This window comes from Choloepus didactylus, chromosome 20 (assembly GCF_015220235.1).
Source record: "Choloepus didactylus isolate mChoDid1 chromosome 20, mChoDid1.pri, whole genome shotgun sequence".
NCBI lineage: Eukaryota > Metazoa > Chordata > Mammalia > Pilosa > Megalonychidae > Choloepus > Choloepus didactylus.
The window spans coordinates 14,935,854-14,950,311 of NC_051326.1; the positions used below are offsets into that span (position 1 = coordinate 14,935,854).

The 14,458-nt window shown below is 39.3% G+C and overlaps 1 protein-coding gene across 1 annotated transcript in view; it reads right to left on the bottom strand.

The window, feature by feature from the left end:
- OTOF (otoferlin) overlaps positions 1-14,458 on the bottom strand; it is a 99,906-nt gene that overhangs the window by 77,002 nt on the left and 8,446 nt on the right. The window contains 1 exon segment of the mRNA XM_037812888.1: positions 7,492-7,550. Within this exon segment, the coding sequence (XP_037668816.1) occupies positions 7,492-7,550 (59 nt within the window).

Sequence of the window (14,458 nt, forward strand, 5' to 3'; positions counted from 1 at the left end):
AGCGCACACTTGTGATGTAGCACAGCCTTCCCTCAGCAGAGGTCCTGGAAGATCACAGCTGAGACTGGGGGGCCCGCTTGGAAAACCCAGGGATGCTATGTCAATGCCGGGGACTTGTGGTTCAGCAGCAGAGAAAATCTGGGGCAAAAATGAAATGAAGGCTTAGACTCTTGCAGCAGACTTGAATCTCCAGGAACACCTGGGAGGTTTGATTATTAAAGCTGCCCCGCCTCCCTAACCACCCAGACACAAGCCCCACAAGTTGTATTTTTTACAACTTGAAAGAACCCTATCAAGCAAAGCAAATGCCAAGAGGCCAAAAACAACAGAAAATCTTAAAGCATATGATAAAACCAGATGATATGGAGAACCCAATCCCAAACACCCAAATCAAAATATCAGAAGAGACACAGTACTTGGTGCAATTAATCAAAGGACTACAATCAAAGAACGAGAGCATGGCACAGATATAAAGGACATGAAGAAGAACATGGCACAGGATATAAAGGACATAAAGAAGACCCTAGAAGAGCATAAAGAAGACATTGCAAGAGTAAATAAAAAAATAGAAGATCTTATGGAAATTAAAGAAACTGTTGGCCAAATTAAAAAGACTCTGGATACTCATAATACAAGATTAGAGGAAGTTGAACAATGACTCAGTGTCCTAGAGGACCACAGAACAGAAAATGAAAGAACAAAATAAAAAATGGAGAAAAAGATCGAAAAAATCGAAATGGATCTCAGGGATACGAGAGATAAAATAAAACATCCAAATTTAAGACTCATTGGTGTCCCAGAAGGGGAAGAGAAAGGTAAAGGTCTAGAAAAAGTATTCAAAGAAATTGTTGGGGAAAACTTCCCCAACCTTCTACACAATATAAATACACAAAGCATAAATGCCCAGCAAACTCCAAATAGAATAAATCCAAATAAACCCACTCCGAGACATATTCTGATCAGACTGTCAAATACTGAAGAGAAGGAGCAAGTTCTGGAAACAGCAAGAGAAAAGCAATTCACCACATACAAAGGAAACAACATAAGACTAAGTAGGGACTACTCAGCAGCCACCATGGAGGCGAGAAGGCAGTGGCATGACATATTTAAAATTCTGAGAGAGAAAAATTTCCAACCAAGAATACTTTATCCAGCAAAACTCTCCTCCAAATTTGAGGGAGAGCTTAAATTTTTCACAGACAAACAAATGCTGAGAGATTTTGCTAATAAAAGACCTGCCCTACTTCAGATACTAAAGGGAGCCCTACTGACAGAGAAACAAAGAAAGGAGAGAGAGATAGAGAGAATTTTAATAGACATATATAGAACCTTACATCCCAAATCACCAGGACACACATTTTTCTCTAGTGATCACGGATCTTTCTCCAGAATAGACCATAAGCTGGGACATAAAACAAGCCTCAATAAATTAAAAAACAAAACAAAACAAAACAATTGAGTATATTCAAAGCACATTCTCTGACCACAATGGAATACAAATAGAAGTCAATAATTTTTGATTTGTAACTCCACTATTTACTTCCTACATGATATAAAATACACAAACTCTAATGACAAATCAATGGTTTTATACTCAATGTAAAATACATAATTTTTGACAAGAACTATATAAAGGCGGGGGAATGGAGGAGCATAGGAACATAGTTTACGTGTCATATTGAAGTTAAGTTGGTATCAAAGAAAAACAAGATTGTTATGGATTTAAGAGGTTAAATTTAAGCCCCACAGTAAACACTATCAGAGAATATGACCATAGAGAAGAAAAGTAGAGTAAGGGTTATGAGAAGCGGGAGAAGGGGCAATGGGGAGTTAAGAAATGAGTGTAGGGTTGCTGTTTGAGGTGAAGGGAAATTTCTAGTAATGGAAGGTGGGAAGGTGATAGCATTACAACATTCTAAATGTGATTTATCCCACTAATGGAAGGCTAGGGAGGGGGTGGAATGGGAAGATTTAGGCTGTATATATGTTTCCACAATTGAAAAAAAAAAGACAGTCTAAATGGATGACAATGGAATGCCAAGGATGATCCTGGATGGGATCTGAGGATGGAGGAGAGGAGGCTCAAAGGGACACAGTTGAGACATAAGGAAAAAAAAAAAAGAAAATACAGAATGTAAGCTTTGTATCAATGTTGAATTTCTTGAACTTCTTAGCTGCACTTAATGGGATTGCATAAAAGAATGTTCTTGTTAATGGGAATTGTATATGTGAATTATACTGTTTGTTCAAGGATGTGTGCAGCTTGCTCTCATATGTTCAGAAGACAGAGCAATAGATGATGGATGATAGATAGGGAGGGAGGGAAAGAAAGAAATGGTGGTGTGACAGGATGTTAAAGTTGGTGGATCGGGGTATCGGGGGAGGGGGGTCAGAGTATGCTGGAGTTCTGTGTATGGGGTTTGTATTGTTTTTGCAACTGTTCCTATAACTTTGAATTTATTTCAAAATAAAATTAAAAAAAAAAAACACACAAGAAAGATAAGGAAAATCCACAACTAGACACACCAAAGTAAAATTTAAGACTATCAAAGACAAAAGAAATATGCATATTTTCCAGAGAGAAGACGGAGGTACATAAATTAGATGGTCATCAGACTTCTCAACAGTAACATGGAATGATATTTTTGAAGTTGTGAAGGAAAATAAATTTGAACCTAGAATTTTATGTCTAGTGAAATTCTTTTTCAAAGTTGAAGAAACAAGAAATATATTCTCAGATTTACAAAGCTTTAGTAGATATGCTACACAAAGAGCCAAATTAAAATAATGTTTTGGATGAACTACTCAAATAAGAAGAGAAGCAAATCCAGGAGATGCTTTAAGAGACATGGGATGTAAAGGTAATAAAGATCTTGATAAAGACAGTTGTGCTCTTAAAAAAAGAGAAAGAAAAAACTAGGACAAATAAAAGAAGAGGCAAAAACACATCCATAAGGACCTAGAATTAAAATTCTAATCTGGACAAGATCAACATAAGGTGCTGGGCTGAGGTGGGGAGATCAAAGGGGCATGAGAGAGTGCTTTCAATGAAGCAAAAATTATTTATACAAAATAAACTATTTATTGTGTTGGGGGAAACTGTAAACATTGACTTGCTTAAGCTGTCAATATAAGTACATGAACATCAGTAAGCATAATTACCTTGAGAACAAACTAGAATGTAACTTCTCAACTAACAGAAGTAACCCTAATTTAGCTGATGGAAAGCAGGGAAGGAGAAAGAAATAAACAAACAAACAAAAAGTACAGTAAATGGAAAATATATACTAAGATGGTGGTAGAAATAAGCCTAATAGCCATTTCAATACGTATGAATGGGTTAAAATCAACAATTAAAAGACAGAGACCCTCATGTAGGGTAAGAAAATAAGATCCAATAATACATGCTCTAAAGAAACACACTTAAATTAAAAACTACAGACATACTAAAAATAAAAGGATGGAAAAAGATATATGAGGCAAATGAACCAAAATAAAGCTGAGGTAGCAATCTTAATTTCTGGAAAAAAAAGAAATTAAGGCAAAAAATATAAGGGACAAAAAAAGATATTATATTCTGGTAAAAGGAAAAGTAGACAAGAAGATATAGCCATCATGAACATATAGTCAACTAATGATATAGTTTCAACATACACACAAGCAACAATTGAAAGAACCCACAGGAAGAAATTTATAAAGCAACAACCACAGTCAAAGATTTTTTTACAACCATTTCTGAAACTGATTCATCAAACAGGGAAAATAAGCAGAAAAACTGAAGAATTGAATAGGATAGTATAATAAGTTTGAGCTATTATATACACAATATATATATTATATATATATATATATATATATATACAGAGAGAGAGAGAGAACTCTACACTGAACACATTCCTTTTAAACAGAAAGAACATTTATGAGTATGATTAAGCCCAATAAATTCTAAATGATCAATAGCATATAGACTATGTTTTTTTAATCATAATGTAATAGTAGAAATGATACTATATGACTTTTGGTTTTAAATGAAAATTGAAAAGAAATTTAAGAATGTTTAGAACTGAACAATAATGAAAACACTACGTAGAAATTTTGTAGGACAGTTAAAGGTGTATATAGAACAAAATGTATGGTTTTAAATACATTTATTAAGGAACAAGAAATAGTAAAAATAATAGGTTTAGCACTCAACTCACCAAGTTGGGAAAAGAGCCACAGAGCAATTAAAAGAAACAAAAAGAAGGAAATAATTAAGGAAAGAGTAGAAATCGGTGGAAAGAAGAAAAACTACCACCACCAGAGGAGATTACTGAGTCCAAAAGCTGGTTAATTACAAAGATTAACAAGATAAACAGATCTTCGACAAGACTGATTAAGAAAAACAGAAAGAAGTACAAATAAATGAAATATGGAATGAAAAAAGGGGAATTATTATTTGTAGTTATAACTTTTTATTATAACAAAAAAGATTTAAGAATGATTTAAAACATTATGACCATGTATGTGCTTATAAACTTGAAAACCTAGATGAAATATAAAGACTCCTAGAAAAATACACAAATCCCAAATCAGTACAAGAAGGCATAGAGAAATTGAAACAGGAGTCAAGGAGCTCCCTTCCCAAAAAGTCCAGGCTTGGATGTTTTTACATTTGATTCTTCCGAAATGACAACATCCTATCTTATGCATGTTGATACATGAAATTTTAGGCCAGACAGTTTAAGAACATAGCTTCAAAAGTCCTAAATAAAAATATCTGCCAATCAATCTAACAGTATTAAAAATAATGTATTATGAAATATACTACAGGAGTAAAATAATGATTGTATCAATCAATGTAGAAAAAGCTTTTGATAAAGTTTGACTTTTTACAATAAAAACTCTCAGTAAACTAGTAAAATAAGGTGAAATAGGAAAATCCTACTATAACCATGGTATTTAACATGAAAGCTTTAGATGCATTTATTCTCTTGAAGTTCAAAAACAAGGAAAGGATGTCCCCTATCGCCATGACTGTTTAACATGCTCTAGGGAAAGATTAAGATACAAGGGAAGTAAGGATTGGAAAGGAACAGACAAAACACTTCACTCAGTAGGTAATATAATCATATACATAAAAACATTATCAATAGACTATTTAAAACTAGTAAGAGAGTTTAGCAAGGTTGCTAGGTAAAAGATGAACGTATAAAAATGAGTGTTCCTCTGTGCCAGCAATACTCAACTAAATAACGTAATAAAGTAAGATATCACTCACATAGTATAGCTAAGAAATAATTGGGAACATGTAAGACTTCTATTTAGAAAACTGTAAAACTATAATTTTATCTAGTATATCTAAGGTGTGGTAGAAAATCTGAATAGATGATTTTATAGTGTAAAAAACTGTCAATGCCCTAAGTTAACTTCAAATTCAAGGCAATCTCAATAAAAATTCTAGTTGGTTCTTTGAAGAACTTGGTAAAATCACTTTAAAATTTTATGTAGAAGAATAAAGTTCCACAAGTAGTCAACCTTTAAAAAGAAGAGTAAAGAGAACTAAATTGTCCCGATAATTTAAAGACATATTTAAAAAAGCTGCATCAGTTAAGGCAGTGTGATAAGTATCAAAAACAGACAAATAGACTAAAAGAATAAAAGAGAGGGCCCTGGGCAATGTAAGAGTTTAATATGCAATAAATGGAGAAAAGACAATTGCTTAGTAAGTCAGTAATAGGAAAAGTGGCCCCTTATATGGAGAAAAAGAAAATTGGACCCTAGGCTAACAGCACACACAAGGCATAAAACCAGAAAATGCAGGAAGGAGAATATATATGTGACTTAGATGAGGGGAAGGACTTCTCAAGCAAAAGCTGAAAACACAAACCATAAGGCAAAAGTTTGATCAATTTGATTACATCACGATTAAGGATTTCTAGTCCGTGAGAGACACTGCGGGCAAAATTAATAGAGTGGGAGAAGATATTGCCAATATCTAAAACCACCAGGGGTTAATATAAGAAAGCTTACACATCAACAAGAAAAAGTCACCCATCCCAAGGAAACACGGGCAGAGAATATGGGCAGAAAGTTTACAACATAAAACTTAAAGAGGCCTCAGGCATAGCAAGATATGTGCAAACCCATCGGTCATCAGAGAAATGGAAATTAAAACGGTGATGAGCTATCACTGTCAAACTGCAAATCTGAAAGCTGACTAACACTAGGCGCAGATCAGCATGTGGGAAAGGGAATGTTTGAGCACTGCTGGCGGGAGAGGAGAACGGCTGGCAGGAGAGGAGCACGGCTGGCGGGAGAGGAGCACTGCTGGCGGGAGAGGAGGCTGTGGCGGTGTGCAGTCAAATTAAGCACATGCACACGCTACCAGCCAGCAGTTGCAGAACCCAGTGTCACTCCCAGGAAATGCTCACGCATCAAAGGGCTCAGGCCTAAGAATGGTCATTGCATCCTGGTGGTGTGGAGTCGGAGGCAAGCTGGGGTCCCTCACCGGGGTGTGGGGAGGTGAACTGTACCCTGCTGGGTGAGCAGCTCCTCCCAGTTTGCCTGGGACTTCTTGGTTTTAGCCCTGGAAGTCCATGTCCCGGGAACCTCCTCAGTCCCTGGCAAACAGGGAGGGTTGGTCACCCTAAAACGTGCTGGATGTGAACTGTGGAGTTCTACGCAGCAGGTACAAGCAACAGGTTGGTGTGGCAACACAAAACTTAGAAATAGCAGTAGGAAATGAAATGAAACATAATACGACACCGCTCAGATAACCAAAAAACCATATGCTTTGTAGACAACAATATAAATTTTGCAAGAAAACAAAGGAAACGGAAATATTCACATTAAACACATTAGAATGGTTGTATATGGGGGGAAAGCGTATAGGTGTGGAGGAGAATAAACAACTACATACATAAAAATAAGAGCAGGGCCTTGTAGAGACCAATGGGATAATGTGCCATAAACTGCAGCATAAGATTTACTCAACCCTCTAGGCCTGTGGTCCAAAAGAAAAAAAAAAAACTTTCTGGGGAGACACGGTGTGTGTGTGTGTGTGTGTGTGTGTGTTTATGTGTGCCTGCGTCCCAGCGTCTCCACTGCGGGGCGTTCCTGGTGGCCGGGGTGGGGGGAGAGGCACCCCGGTGGCTCTTGGAGAGAAGAGGCGAACCCCCTCAGTCCCCTTCAGCTTTGGGGCCGACAGCACCTGTGGGCCCTTCCCCCAGAAGGACAGACGGACTCACAGCGCTGCAGGCTGTCGAGTGGGGAGTGGGGCTGGGCTCCCGCTCCCTCTGCACGGGGACTCTCGGGTCAGCGGCCCCCGGGAGGGAGCTGGGCGGAGCCGAGAGGGAAGCAGACGAGAGAAGAGGGGGGCAAGCTGGTGCCCAGGGTTTGGGGCCAGCGTGCGCCCCGGGAAGCAGGGAGGGGAGCTGGCTCCCCCTTGGGCTCAGGGCTGCAGGAGGACGGCAGAAGGGGAGCCTTGGGCTGCCCCGGAGGGCATCCTACCTCATCGAAGTCAGCCACGTCCCCACAGTTCTCCAGGATCCGCGAGTAGAAGGATTGCCCTGTGGAGGGGAGAGGAATTTTAGTCAGGCCTGCCAGGCCACAGGCTTGGGGCAGAAATCAGACCTCAATTTAGCGGCCGCCTCTAAAGCATCTGGATTCACAAGACCTGTTACCAACCATGGAGCCTTGTGTCTTGTGCAGCCTTCCTCAGGATGAGGCAAATTCCCCTATAACGTCTCATCTGATCCTCTCAGCAGCCCACCAGGCCGGCGGATGAAACGTCATCAGCTCTGCTTTACCAGCGGGGAGGCTGAAGCAGAAGCACAAGGCGGCCACAGGCGATGTGGGAACAGCAGCCAGGGCTCCCTTCTCACCCACACCGCTTCTCAGCAACTCGGCAGCTCCCCCAGCCCTGCTGGATCCCCAGGCCCCTGCTGCCCTGGCCTCCGGCGAGCTCTCTGCCTACTGAGGGAGGTCTTCGGAGCCCAGCCCCTCTGTGGGCCTGTCTGCAGCCGGGCCGGGAGCTCCTGCCCACACCAGGCCTGGGGACAACCTGTCAAACCCAGGACTTCCTCCTCGGGAAGCTGAGGCCTGCGTCTTCCTCCCCTCTCATCTTCACTGGCTGTCGTCAGCCTTAGCAGCGAGGAGAGCCTCAGGAGGTTTCTCCACCGTTCTCTCATCTGCACCCGGCTTTCCCCACGAGCACGGGCAGTGTGTGGTATGGACACACACTGCCCCACCCACTCACACGACACACGAGAGGGCATGCGCTCAAAGGACGGAAGAAAAACTGACTCTTTTCCAGGCCTATCCAGTCGGAATGGGCCCAGGTTACTGGAAAACCCCAAATCAGGAGAGAGGTGAGGCAGGTTGAGGGGCTGGGTGGTGTTGTGTGGATAGCATTAGATCCTCTGGTTCCTTTTGAGGAAATCCCCTGGCGCCCACGACATGCCAGGCCTCATACAGGGCACTCGGGAACCATGGATGGACAAAGCTCAACGGGCCCTCCTCTAGCCGAGGGCAGGCAGCTGCAACAGGGCACCAGTTCAGTGCCATGCAATCCAGACCCCGAAACACAGTTTTGCATGAGATACAGAAGTGGTACAAAGAAGGGAGGATAAATGCCATTTTGGGGGAGTGGGGGGCATGTGGGAAGGGGTTGCAATTTCAATGAAAAGAAACCCAGAGATGGGACGGATTTTTCCAGAAAAACTATTATTTTATTATCCTCTGTCAAATCTGTACCCCCCAAAAGTGTAAAAATAACATGTATTACCGGATCTTGTTTATAAAAATAAAAAAAAAATCCAACCGTAGGCATATATTTTGTATGTGACTAAAGATCTCAATCCATTCAAAGTAGTTACACTGGGCGAGGAGGAGTGAGAAGATACTGGAAACAGCAGGCTTTGAATTTTGACTGGATGTATTTTGAAACTTTTCCAATGGGCAGCCTTTACTTTTGTAATTGAAAGAAAAGTAATTTTAAATATCCACCAGGACAAGGCAGTGGTTCATTCCATTGAAGAGCTATGCCAAGTTTGAACTCAGCCCCATTCTGGGGTTAGTGTGGGCTATCTCTGGGGAACAGGCCTGGGGATGCAGGAGAGGACTTGGCATGGGGGAGCACACTGTGGTCTCCTCCCCACGGAAAACCTGGGCGACCCGGGTGACTGTGGTGTCGGCCGAGTCGGGGCTGGGAGGAGCCCCCTCTGAGCCCCCATTGCACTGGGGTTGGGGGGCTGGGAGCGGGAGGAGGTTCAGCCACGCGGCCTGGGTCTCACTGGGGACTGGCCTCTCTTCTGGCCTCGGTGGCCTCATCTGTTGTAATATTTTTTCTCATCTTTATGTAATATTTTTCAAGTTTTAGATACTTTAGGTATGATTATCTCAGTTTTTTTATAAACTGAGGCAAAAGGCACGTTCACGGATCTTAAGCTGTACAATCTGATGTTTCTATAAAGGCATTTGCCTGTGGGATCACCACCCAATCAAGAAGCAAAAATTTGTTTCCTTAAAATGCTCCCTCGTGGGTCTTTTCCAGTCGATTTCTAGCCTCCATGGGTTGCCACTGCTCTGATTTCTATCATCAAAGATTAGTTGTGCCTGTTTTGATCTTCCATCTATAGAATGTACTTTTTGCATGTGGCTTCTTTCGGTCAGTGTAAGGTTTGGGGGATTCATCTAAGCCGTTGCAGCAGTCCGTAATCCATTCTCTTGAACTGTTGGCTAATATTCCAGAGTGTGACTATGCCACAATTTGTTAATCCATTCTCCTGTCGGTGGACCTTGGGATTGCTTCCCGATTGGGACTCTTATGAGTAAAGCTGTTGTGATTCTTCTTGGACCTATGAGTTCATTTCTCTTGGAAAAATAACCTAACAGTGGAATTGCTGGGTGATAGAGTATATATATTTATACTTGATAAGAAATTGCCAAACAGTTTCCAAAGTGGTTGAATGATTTTGCATCCTATCAGCAATGTGAAACAAGCTTCGGTTGTTCCTCATCCTAGCCAACATTTGGTGGTTTGTCAGATTTTTAACTTTCAGCAATTTTATTGCACATGAAATGGTATTTCATCACGCTTTTGATTTGTATTTTCCTAATGATTAATGATGTTGAGAACATTTTCATGTACTTATTGGCCATTTGTATATCTTATTTTATGAAGTGTCTCTTCAAGTCTTTTGACCATTTAAAAAAATCTGATTGACTTTTTATTAGTAGAGATTCTTTATAATATTCTGACTATAATTCCTTTGTCAGATAAATATATTGTGAATATTTTAAGTTGTATGTGGCTTGCCTTTTCATTTTCTTAATTGTATATTTTGATAAGTAGGTGTTCTTAATTTTGATGAAATTCAATTTATCAATTTTTTGGTAAAATTTATTTCTTATGCTTGGCATTTTTTATATTTTCTTTAAGAAATCTTTTCCTACTCCAAGAATATAACAGAATATAAAAAGGCAGTCTACTATATTTTCTTCTAGAAGTTTCTATCTTAAATTAATTTTGGGGGGAGCATATGTGGGAGTTAGGTTCATTCCCTCCTCCCATATGGATATGTAGTTGTTCTAGATATCTTGCACCTTGGTTGAAAATTAATTGACTGTATACACACAGGGTCTCTTTCTGGATACTTTATTCTGTTCCATTGGTCTATGTGTCTCTTCTTAGGCCAATGCCACACTGCCTTGATTCCTGTAACTTTATAGGACATCTTAAGGTAAAAAAGTGTGAGTCCTCCAACTTTCTACTCCATTTTCAGATTTGCTTTGGCTATTCTAGATCCTTTGCATATCCACATAAATTTTTAAATAGCTTATCAATTTCTACAAAGTAGCTATGTGATTTTTATTGGAATTGTGTTGAGTCCATAGGTCAATTTGGGGAGAATTGCAGTATTAACAATTGTTAGTCTCCCAATATAAAAACATAATATATTTTTTCATTTATTTGGATTTCTTCTATTTCTCTCAGCATTTTGTTATTGTTGTTTTCAGTGTGGAGGTCTTTCATGTCTTTGGTGAAATTTATTTATAAATATTTTATTTTTTTAATACTATTGTAAATTTAATTGTTTTTAAATTTGTATTTTCTAACTGATACATTTCTAGTAGTAAAAATAACTTTTTTGTCTATTAATCTTGTATTCTGAAACCCTGCTAAGTTCACTTATCAATTTTAGTAGATTTTTTGTAGTTTCCCTAGGATTTCCACATAACCATTGTTTCTGTGTGAATAGAGACAGTTTTATTTCTTCCTTTCTAATCTGTATGAGTTTTTCCCCCTTGCCTTATTGCACTGGCCAAGACTCCAGTACAATGTTGAATATAGGTGATGAGAGTGGACAACCTTGCCTTGACAATCTGAATGTTCAAAATCTCAGGATTAGATACGATGATAGCTTTATGCTGTTTTGTAGTTGCCCTTTGTTTTAATTTCCTTGGCTGCTCAAGGAAATACCATACAATGGGTTGGCTTAAACAATGGGCATTTATTAGCTCACAGTTTTGAAGCTGGGTAAAAGTTCGAATCAAGGTGATGCTTTCTTCCTGAAGACTGGCGATCTGAGTCTGGCTGCTGGAAATCCTTTGTCCTGGCTCCTCTGTACAACAATGCACATGGCGGCCTCTCCTGTCCTTTTCCTTCTCTTCCAGGTTCCATTGACCTTCAGCTTCTTGCTTCCCATGGCCTCCTCTCTATCTGAATTTCATTCTTTTTATAAAGGATTCGGTAATAGGATTTAAGATCCATCCTAATTGAGTTGGGCCACAACTTAACTGAAGTAACCTCATCAAAAGGTCCTACTCACAGTGGGCTCACCCTCACAGGATTGGATTAGGTTTAAGAACATATTTTTCTGGAGTACATCACTCTAAACCACCACATCCCTTATCAGATTGAGGAAGGTCTCCTCTTCCTAGTTTTCTGAGAGTTTTTATCATGAATGGGTATTGGATTTGTGAAATGCTTTTCCTGTATCTACTGAGACAATCATATGGCTTTTCTCCTTATTGTGTTGATTTTCAAGTTTTGAACCAACATTGCATTCCTGGGATAAAATTCACTTGTCATGATGGTTATCCCTTTCATATATTTCTATTGAATTGATTAATATTTTGTTGAGGATTTTTGCATCTAAGTTGATAAGGGATATTGGGCTCTAATTTTTTGTTTTATTTTGTTTTTTGGTAAGGTCTTTGTCAGTTTTTGGTATTATAAAATGAGCTGGGAAGTGTTCTTCTTTCTCTATTTTCTGAAAGTGTTTATGTAAGATTGGATTATTTCTTTCTTAAATGTAGCATTCACTTATGAAACTATCTAGGTCTGAAGTTTTCTTTGTAAGAAGGTTGTATTTCACCATCATGATTATTATTGCAAATTCAATTTCTTTAATAGATATTGGACTCTTCAGATTTTCCATTTCCTTTTGTGTCAGTTTTGGCAAGTTGCTCTTTTACAAGGGATTTGTCCATTTCATCTGAATTGTACAATTTATTGACATAGCATTATTCATAGTGTTTCCTTAATTTCTTTTTAATGTAATTTGTCTTCTCTTTCATTCCTCATATTGGTAATTTGCATTTTCTTGCTTTTTTTCTTGAGCTGTCTTACCAGGAGTCTACCTATTTTATTAATTTTATTACCTATCTTACTAATTTTTTAAAACCAACTTTTGGCTTTGTTACTTTTCTCAGTTGTCTATTTTTCATTTCCTTCCTTTTACTTACCTTGTGTTTAATATGCTCTATTTTCAATAGTTCTTAAGGCAGATACCTAGATCGTTGGTTTTACACTTTTCTTTTTTCTGATGTAAGTATTTAAAACTATAAATGTTGATATGTTTTATTTCCATTATCATTCAGTTAGAAAAATTTTCAAATTTCTCTGTTTACTTCTTTGACTATAGGTTATTTAGAAGGGTATTGTTTAATTTCTAGGTATTTAAGTCTTTTCTAGATATCTCATTATTGATTTCTAATTGAATTCCATTGTGGTCAAAGAGTGTACTCGTAAAATGTCAGAATTTTGAAATGTATTGAGACATGTTAAATTGCCCAGCATAAGGTCTTTCTTGGTAAGTGTTTGTTATGGTTTGCTAATGCTGCTGTTATGCAAAATATCAGAAATGGATTGGCTTTTATAAAGGGGATTTATTAGGCCACAGATTTATAGTTCTAAGGCCATAAAAGTATCCAAACTAAGGCATCAACAAGAGGGTACCTTCACTGAAGGAAGGTCAATGGTGCCCGGAACACCTCTGTCAGCTGGGAAGGCAGACGGCTGGCATCTGCTGGTCCTTTGCTCTCAGGTTGTGTTTCTCTCAGCTCTCTGCTTGGTTCTTCTGGGGGCATTTCTCTCTAACCATCTGGGGGTTCTCTCTTAGCTTCTCCAGGGCAAACTCTGGGCTTCATCTCTTAGCTTAGCATCTCCAAACATCTTCCTGTCTGCATCTGCAACCATCTGGGTCTGTCAGCTCTTAGCTTCTCTCCAAAATGTCTCTCAGCTTCTCTGAGCTCCTTGTCTTCATGAGCTCTCTTAAATGACTCCAGTGATCTAATTAAGACCTATCTGGAATGGGCAGGGTCACATCTCCATGGAAATAATTTAATCAAGGTTTCACCCACAGTTAGGTGAGTCACAACTCTGTGGAAACACTCATTCAAAAGGTTCCACCCAACAAGATTGGATAAAAGATCATGGCTCTTCTGGGGTCCATGATAGTTTCAAACCAGCATAGAGTTCTTTGTGCATTTGAGAAGAATGTGTACTTTTCAGTTTGGAGGTATAATATTCTATGAATGTCAATTAGGTCAAAGTGGTTGATAGTGTTGTCAAACATTTTATATACCTGTGTGGAATACATCTTCGATTTTATGACACTTTATGGCAAAATAGAATTTGAATGAAGAAATTCAATTCCTAAAGAATTGACCAGGAAAGCAGTTATTCTCTAAGTTCTTTAAATAGCATACGCTCTGAAAATCACTAGTGTGTTGCAGAGTCAGGTTTGGGTTACTGGAGGTCCCTGGGCTTCCCACCAGGGAAAGTTGCCCCATTTCCCAGCTAGATGGAATCCCCATCTACCTTTAATCCTTTATTTTCTACAAATCTTATTCAAATCTCATTGCTACTTCCACCCGTTTCTTTTCTCTTCCCTCACCCTGTTAGCACCCAGGTGCACAAAGACTTGGGTCAGGGCCCCATCCAAGAGGCAGAGACAGAGCAAGAATTATAAGCCCCATGTCTCTGGCTCAGATTCACCCATACTTCCTTCCAGGTGCTCACTCAAACTCTGACTTTGCCACATAACTAAGTGGTAGCTCTCATTCCCATTTTTCAGAAACAGCCACAGAGGCAGGGTGAGAGCATGGTGTTTCCCATTGAGCCTAGGACAATGCGAGCCACATACTCAACAACTGCTGGGTCCTAGGTTCCCCCATTTCTGTGACAAGT